The sequence below is a fragment of the Condylura cristata genome, unplaced genomic scaffold, assembly GCF_000260355.1.
Source record: "Condylura cristata isolate star-nosed mole 26May11 unplaced genomic scaffold, ConCri1.0 scaffold00012, whole genome shotgun sequence".
NCBI lineage: Eukaryota > Metazoa > Chordata > Mammalia > Eulipotyphla > Talpidae > Condylura > Condylura cristata.
Window position 1 is genome coordinate 30,980,464 of NW_004567113.1, and position 8,760 is coordinate 30,989,223.

The 8,760-nt window shown below is 31.8% G+C and overlaps 1 protein-coding gene across 1 annotated transcript in view; it reads left to right on the plus strand.

Moving 5' to 3' along the window:
- CHIC2 (cysteine-rich hydrophobic domain 2) overlaps positions 1 to 8,760 on the plus strand; it is a 36,609-nt gene that overhangs the window by 24,248 nt on the left and 3,601 nt on the right. Inside the window, exons 4-5 of the mRNA XM_004681292.2 lie at positions 6,874 to 6,930; positions 7,097 to 7,156. Of these exons, the coding sequence (XP_004681349.1) occupies positions 6,874 to 6,930; positions 7,097 to 7,156 (117 nt within the window). The remainder of the gene's footprint in view (positions 1 to 6,873; positions 6,931 to 7,096; positions 7,157 to 8,760) is intronic.

The window sequence follows — 8,760 nt, forward strand, 5'->3', positions numbered from 1 at the left end:
CACAACATGCAAAAGCTCCATTGATTTCCTTTTTCCTCCACTAGAAAACCCACTGGTAGTGCCAAGCTTGATCTCTAGGCTCCTAGAATTAGCACAGAAAGAAAATGGCCAGTAATCATCAAATGATTTATTTTGGAAAGGCCCTTTCCTTCATTGGATTTATTTCATCTGGTCCTTACTCCACATTTTTATTTTTAAAATAATGAGGCTTTCCCCTTCAACTTACCCATTTCTGTTGTGCTGGGATTGAGTGTTGACTTGTTGTTACTAGAGCCTACTCAGTATTCCAGTTCCTTTCACTTTGCATATTTGGAAGGAAAGAATGATATCATTGATTTTTCTTTAATTTTTAATGTTTTGTTTAAAATTTCTTAGCATTTGAAACTGTATAGTCAATACCTTTTGTAAGGATTTTGTATTCATTTTATGCTTGTGCCCTTAATGGAAGGATTTATAGATCGGTGTCACTAAATTCAGATGCAAGTAAAAATAGTTACACTTACTTATCTAACGTAGAAGTGATATTGGGTTTAAAGGTTGGAGATCTGAGTTTTAATCCTATTAGTACCCTTACTGGTAGTGTGACCTTGGGAAAACCATTTATTTACTTACCTTAAGATAGTGTACTTAGTCTATTAACTAAAAATAAACCTCACAAGGCAATGATAAATCTCATTGAAACTACAGTACAGTAGAGTGGGCATTTCCTAGACCTTCGAGTCCCAGATTATTATAGCTGGAAAAAAATTGGTTTTAGAGTAAGTATATTATTCAGAACCAACAACTTAGTGGTGTAGATATGTGGCTTGCATGACAGATATTAACTCCACAGGCAACAGTATAATGGAAAGAAAGAGCTGGTGAGGGCCATTTTGTCCTGGTTTCAAGTCTTAGCATCATTTCCTGGTATAAGTTTCTTAACTCCACTATACCATAGTTTTCATATGTAAAACGAAAGTGATACAAGCTACATTATAGGTTTGTTGTTAATATGAAATAGGTATGGGGGCTGATTCCTTATCCTTATGCTTCTGCAGTTGTCCATTGTAGACAGTAGCGGGCAGTTTGTTTTTTCCTGTTTCTAATCAATGATTCTTCCTTGTATAATTATGTAGTTTTTAAAAATTCAAGATAGCAATACACTTTTGACTATATTTTAGTGAAATACAATGAAATTATCGGTGAAGTTAATTTTTCTTCTGAGCACTTTTTCTAATTTTCTGCTGTCAGTTGAAACTCATTTTGTTGTTTTGGGGTGTTTTGAGTATTTTCTTCAGAGATCAGTGGATAATCCCTTTAAAATTATGTGCAGCATTTTGCATATTTGTGCACATACTTTTTTAATAATCCACAAAGTACAGTTATCTAAAAAAATTAACAAGACTAGCCTAGATCATAACCTCTTGATGGGATTGTATTTAAGCATACCTTATTTAAGATTAATGTTTGTAAGTTACCACTAAAAGGGTAATTTTTACACACAAATTGCTTTTTTGTTTAGCCATCTTCATCTAAAAGCATCCCCTTTTAAAAACATTTATTTATGCATACAGAACTGGGGTACAGGGTGGGTCAGGAGAGGTCTGACGCACCTTGTGGATCACCTGGGGCTGGGGTTTGAACATTTGCCCTGAAGGGGCTGCAGCTCACTTGCAGGGCTGAGTTTTAACCCGTTGCACCACCAGGGAGGACCGAAAAGCATCACTTTTAACAAACTCTACTAAACCAGATTGTCCTAATGATGGTGGCTGTTTTAGCTTTTCTCGGTTATATAAAAGTTAATACTAAAAAAATTTAAAGTACAAAAGGGAATTTATTTAAAAATACTTCTGTGGAATCTAATCATTCTAGTTTTATCTTTTTGGTGAATCTAGATTTTTCATGTATCATAATACCGAGATATTTAATTTTCTGCACATCATTGCAATGAAAGATTTATATTAATCCAGAACAATCAGGTGAATCAAGTGATTTTTATCATAAAATAATACACAGATTCAATGAACATTTCTAAATTATTCTAAAAATTTGAATTTGTACAAATGTCAAGGATAAGTAGAGTTCTGATTTGAAAATTACTTAAAAGTTTAAGAAATAAGATTATGAATACCTTTGAGGCATTATTCCAGTAGAAGATTAATAAATGCATTATAAACTTAGGAGTTTAAAACTAAAACTTGTTTTAAATAAGGAATTGAACTCTTGAAATTGCATTTTGATATTCTGTGATATGAATAATTCTCATTAAAATAAATTTTAATTTGTAAATTAAAGTAACAGAATTTGTGTAAGTAGTTGTTAGTGAGACATTACTATTTATACATTTTTTAAAAACATATCTTAGCATTTTATGTTTTAAAGACTGACCGGGATGCTTCTTTAGGAAAAATTCAGACAATTTTGTTAGTTTCCGAAACATAACATTTTCCCCTTATCCTTTAGGTTCTTTATAATCCATGGAATTTGCATTGATTTCATTAGCAACTTCTAGAAAAGCACTTCTCTGAAAAACCACATTTTTAAAGAGTTGACTGTAAATAAGTGAATCGTTGGTAATGAGTATACTATTAAGTAATAGTGGTAATTAAGTAGGGGAGTAATACATTCAAGATTTTGTAAATAATTTCTTGCTGCCTTGAAAGGCTTATTTATAGCTAATGGCACATAATTTGTTTATAGAGAATAACAATTTATTCCTTAGAAAGTTAGGATATTTAGAACAAATTATAAAGATGGTTCATAATAAGCTAAATTTGAATTTTTGTGAAACCCTAATTTTTAACTGTGGTAACTTACTATTTCTAAATGTTTCATTTGTATTTTACTAGTGTAACATTACATTAGATTCTTCTTTGAAAGATGATAGGAGTATGTCATACCTACTATTAATTGTTGGTTAACCAAAGTTTTAATTACTTTGTCTAATATCCCATCCTAACTTCTGTAGCTTTCATGTATTGGATTATTTCCACAATTCTACCAAAAATTTCACACAAAATCAACAGAAATAGAAGGCAAAATTTCTATCCTGTTGCTAATACTAACTTGTTACTCAAATCTATTTAATACATTTATTTAATAAGGGAAATGATGTGCTTGAATCCATTATTTTTTACTTTAAGATTGCTTAATGATTATATTAGAACTAGTTTACGAATGAGAAAAATATAATTAGCAAGGTGAAATGAATAAACGTCTAGAAAAAGAAAATTAAAGTGAGCTCTATGATGAGGGATAGGTAGGAGCCCAGACAGTTTGGAGTCATCTTCTAACTAGGTTTGTCACATGATCTATTCTCATAAAAGGATAAGAATCCACGATAAAATCCACGTTCCTCTTAAGAAGGAGTGAGGAATCATTCTTAAAGCACCACTAACCTGTCCTCTCACCCCCAGGGTGTGAGCACTGAAAAGGATTAAGGCCCACTGTGGGGAAGCTTACACTGAAGCCTGCATTGCCCTTTCCCCTGTTCTTTCAGTTAAATAGAAGATTTTTAGTTCCCATGACTATCAATCTGGTGCTTTTCACAAGCACAAAATTCTTTTAAGAAAATTAAGAAGACTTATTTTACAAATCTACTAGTTTAGAATACTGAAAAATGATGTTTTGTTAGTATTTCATGTCAGCAGACTATACATTCTATTCTTTTCTGATGCATATTAGTTTAATTTATGTTGAATTTCTTGGTCAGTTTAAGAGTTGAAAATTAAGAACAGGTTCTTAAAAATTTAGGTTTGCTTGGCCAATAGTAATTACAGAGTTTGGCAGCGTTGAATCATGCACTTCATCATGCATTTCATTATATGTGACAATCTTGTGGACATAAACTTTTTAATTTTTATTTCTAACTGACTAAGGTGCTTTCTTTTTGTGTTTAAAGACTTTTAAATTGCTTTTTTAAAATGCTTAATTTGTCTGTATCAAATCGGTGTGATGTTTTATCTTAGAGATATATTTTGATTTTGTTCAATAATTGCAGAGTATTAAACATCCTCAGTAGTTAAGACTTTTTTCTTCCATTTAATTTGAGCTTTTGTTGTTACTAACAAATAATTTGTGGCACAGTTCTCTCTCTCTAAATGACTGCTAGAATCTATATACTTGTCACCTTAGCGTGCTAGAAATGTTCCACTCAGATCAAGAGTTCTATTCTGGTTTTGTATGTTCTCACCTGCTCCTCACTGTAAATCATTGAGATGTCAAGTGTAATGATTAATTAAGCTGCACGTGCAAGTGCTTCTTTTCCCTTCACCTGTCAAGCAGGGTAGAAGTCTTATAGCAAGATTAGATGGTGCTAATTCATAGCTTTTACTCCAGACTGTCAGTGTTTAGAAATATTTTATATTTATATGCTTACTCAGAATATGGCATACCAGGGTTTGTTTGCTTTAGAATTCTTAAATATGTAAGATACAATTATTATAACAAACCCTATCATTAAGCTCCTAATTAGAGGCAATGAGTAAATTCAGAATTCCTACATATTTTGGAATTTAAGATTCATACTTTATAATTACTTATTCAAATACTGGTAGTTGACTTACATTAAAGTAGTTTCTCAGTTGTGTGCATATATAAATAACACTTATGTGGTATATATGTACATATATACTGTGTGTATATGTATATATCTCACATAGCATATATATATATCTCACATACACTATGACCCACATTTATAAGGTTATCTGTTCTCATTATAATATAGCATGGCCTTAAATTTTTGATAAACTGACAGTGATAACTACATTTTTTTCTTTGGGTAAGAAATATTTGTAGCGTGTAATGTTAAGCTTTTAATTTTTTTTACACTGACATAAAACAACAGACTTGGAAAACTTGTTCGGCCCACTCTAGGTCTTTCATAGTACTCTGCTCCTCTTTAAACCATCAGTAAAAGTAAAACCTCAAATTGTATAGTAATCTTAATCTATTATTAAAAGGTCCTAGAAAGGAAGATTACAAGGTAGATTCAGGTTTTGAATCGGTTTTGCCATTGGTTTAGCAGCGGGTGGGCAGGCAGATGCCTGCTCAGAGTAGAACCTATTGCCATTTTTCACCATTGATAGAGTAGCCTTTCAGAGTCAATGAGCTCTGTCAATGTGAGCTTGTCAAGGCTACAACTTCATAGACCTGAGAGGCGGTTTGAGAGGTCAGCCCTTTTCAGGTTCGCTGTGATGCAAATGAACTTTAATGCTTAAACAACTATTGGAATTTTTATGTCTGCTCCTTGTTCTTTTTTCTTCACAAAGTCATTGACGAGACATTCAGTGCTTTTTAAATTGGAAGTTGCATTGTGCTAAAGACCTAGTACAGATTTACGGAGGGCTGAAAGCAGTTAGATCATGTTCTTTTCATGGTGCGATTAGAATCAAATCGATTTCCCTACAGCCTTCAGCATTCAGATGGCAATTTTAACAAAGCTTGGGGGCTAGACAAGGGACAAAACGACTGAACTGAATGTTAATTACACTCTGCAGCCTTATTTTCTTTTGATTTGGGGCTGACTGGCAACTAAATTAACAAAAAGTGTGACCATAACTGCTGCCCTATTTTCATTTAAAAGGAGAGCTGCCTCTAAAAGGCTATCTTTACAAAGAAACAAGTGAGGTCTGCTGATCATTGTTAACAAGGGCACTTTTTTCTTTAAAATTCTTGCCAAAAAAACTGTTCAAAAGTAATGTAATAAATTAGTCATTGGCATATTATTATCCTGAGCGTTAGTTGATTTACTGATTTTTATGACATAAACTTGGAAAATGTAAGGCAGATGTAGTAACTCATTGGTAGTTATGAATTATAATTGTCACCTTTGTAGCTGTGTTGTATCTTTACTGTGTTCTATAAAACATAGTAAAGGTAACATGGTAACCAGATTTCAGCAGATATATTAAGTAAATATTTTAATTTTACACTGTCCCACACCATCTTGATTCTGTAACAGTTTTGCCTGACATGGACAGTTTCATATTTGACTGACTATTACTTATTTTGTTGTTGTTAATAACACGGGAAGTTTTCCCCTTGCCTTGCAAGGAATCTGCAGCTGCACCAACTGCATTTGACGCTGGGGCAACACTGTCCTTTCTGCACCTGCAGCTGAGTCAGTCTCATCCTGACACCTGGCATCATGAATTATCCTTTCCTTTATTCATACTCCCAAGCAAGAAGAATTTTATACTGAATGTTGTATACTGCACTAATCAAGTGATCTTAATGTAAATTTCTCAGTTGTTTCCTGTAACATTAGTATTAAGAGTTTTATTTTAGTATCAGATAGCAGCTTTTGCTGGGTTGAATAAAATTTGTCCTCCACTTAAAAAACTATGGAGTAATAAATATACTTTTAAATTTGGACATAATATTTAAAAAGTACAATGTAAAAATTTGGTAACTGATTATTTTCATTTAATTAGTGTTAATTGTTTCCTTTTTGAATTTACTGTCAAGCAAGGCCTCTTGTGTTTTGTTAATTGATATTTAAATAATTTTTGTTTAACAATACATTCTAAGGAATTCTTACTACTAAAGTACTATAAATATTTTTTTGGAAAGAATGAGGATTTGAATATGTATCATTTGGTAGATAATGTTAACCTTTTAGCATATGGTAGTTTGAAAATCAGAGGCTAATAAATTCAAAACAGTTAGAAAAATACACATATGCTGAAAAACAACTATATCTTTACTACAGAAAGGTTATTATTGCTGTTTAGATTACTATATACATAGTGCTTGAATGTTGGTAGTGCCAACTCCACCCTATACAAAATCATTGTCTTACACTGTTCTCCTTTTCACACAAAAAGCAGCTGCAAAACAAAGTTTTCTAAAACCAGTCAAGAGTAAACTTTTTTCTCATTTATCTTCTAGACAAGAAGATCGATTGAGAAGTTATTAGAATGGGAAAACAATAGGTTATACCACAAGGTGAGTACCACAGGGAGCAGCTTCGTACTGTTGGGGCCTGAATTGCGCAGTATGGAAACAGATGCTTTTGTTGAACGAAAAATATGAAAGGTGGACAAATGGGTTAGTCTGTGTACTGCAATAAAATAGAGCTCATTTTTCTTCTTTTACTCTCCTATGTGTCTAGCTGTGCTTGCACTGGAGACTGAGCAAAAGGAAATGTGAAACGAATAACATGATGGAATATGTAAGTTAAAGGGCTGTTTTGTGAGTTTCTCTATTAAATGATCATTTATTTTGCTTCTGATCTTATTCTTTTCATGATTATTAATCAGCAAAGGTGTCAGGAGCTTAATCTCCTGAGCGCAAGGATTTTCTACGGTTCACAGATGCATGGTTTCATGTGCAGGACTGATTTATAAAGTTATGAATGACTTGAAAACAAGGCTTCACTGTGCTCTGAAAAATAATAAATTAATTGCCAAGATAAAATAGGCTGAACATGTGTTGATGGAGTGTGAAATTTTAGATGCTGTATAAAGAATAACCACAACTTTGGTTACGCAGCAAGTCAGATATGGCTTTTTTATATAATGCTAATCAAGTTTCCAAGTATGGAAGAAAACCTTTCAGCCAAGCCATTGGAGCTTAAGAAACCTTTAGCCTTTATAGATTTTAACTGCCCATCTCAGTAGACTTTAAAGAATCTTTCAGAGTGTTTTTAGAATATTGTTTTGTAAAGATTATCTTTCATAGTAGGGGAGCAGTTGCTCACTCTGTTTATCCTTTAAAAGATATCAAATATGACACATATATGGAATGAATTTTAGGATTTATTCAGGATGGGACTTAATTCCTTAATTTTACTTCAACAGTTTTTCTCCTTTTGAAAAATTCAGAATACTATAGAAAACTATGAATTTTTATTCTCTCCGAAAGCTTGAATGTTTTGTTTTCAATACACAAAGGTTAATCCATTAAAAGAAAACCATCTTAGAAAGAGTTAATTGTTTAAAACTAAAGTCATAGCCTTTGTGAAGTACATGACATATCATTTCTGATGATTTTTTTCTATTCTTTTAAACAATATAGCCATCATAGATAGTATATGTGTGTGTGTATAAAAGATTGATTAAAACAGTGCTTAAATAGTTGGAAATTATCATAAAATCATTTTTCTCTGTAACATTCCCTTTCATTATCATACAGTCAAATCCCATTTCTAGCCTTGAACATAAAAGACATTTTAAAAATGTCTTTTTTTCCCCCAGAGAATAGCTCTATTCAGTGAACCAAATAATGTAGATTTTATCATTATCTATTATATCTTCAAACATGTTAATTTATGATGATGAGAAAGACACTTGATACTTCTTTATAATAAAAAAGCATATTAAAATAACTTGTTTTTAGGTTGACCTATGAAAATGCTAGTCTTGTATTTTCACCATAGATGACAAAGTTTACTTTTGGAGGAGGGATGAATATGTAGGAGACTTAAAATATTTTTTGAAAAAGTATTTGCTGTATTTATAAAATCACTGCAACATGAAATTTTTTTTGTACATTTCTAAATTTACTTTGGTAAGGAAAATTTAGAAGTTACTGCCAGTGTTGTTTCAGGTAGAACCATGTGAATATCATTCATTCATAAACTTATTATATTCCATGTTTATTTTTATGACATTCTTTTATTTGCTAAAAATAAAATAATTTACTAGCCTTTCAGAACATCAGCTAGGTACTTTGTAAAAAGTTTAGTTTATCATGTAATATTAAATAATAAACACTTTTACTGGAGCTGTTATTTTTCTAGCCATCATAAAAGATTTCCTGGAGTGTGATTAAAAA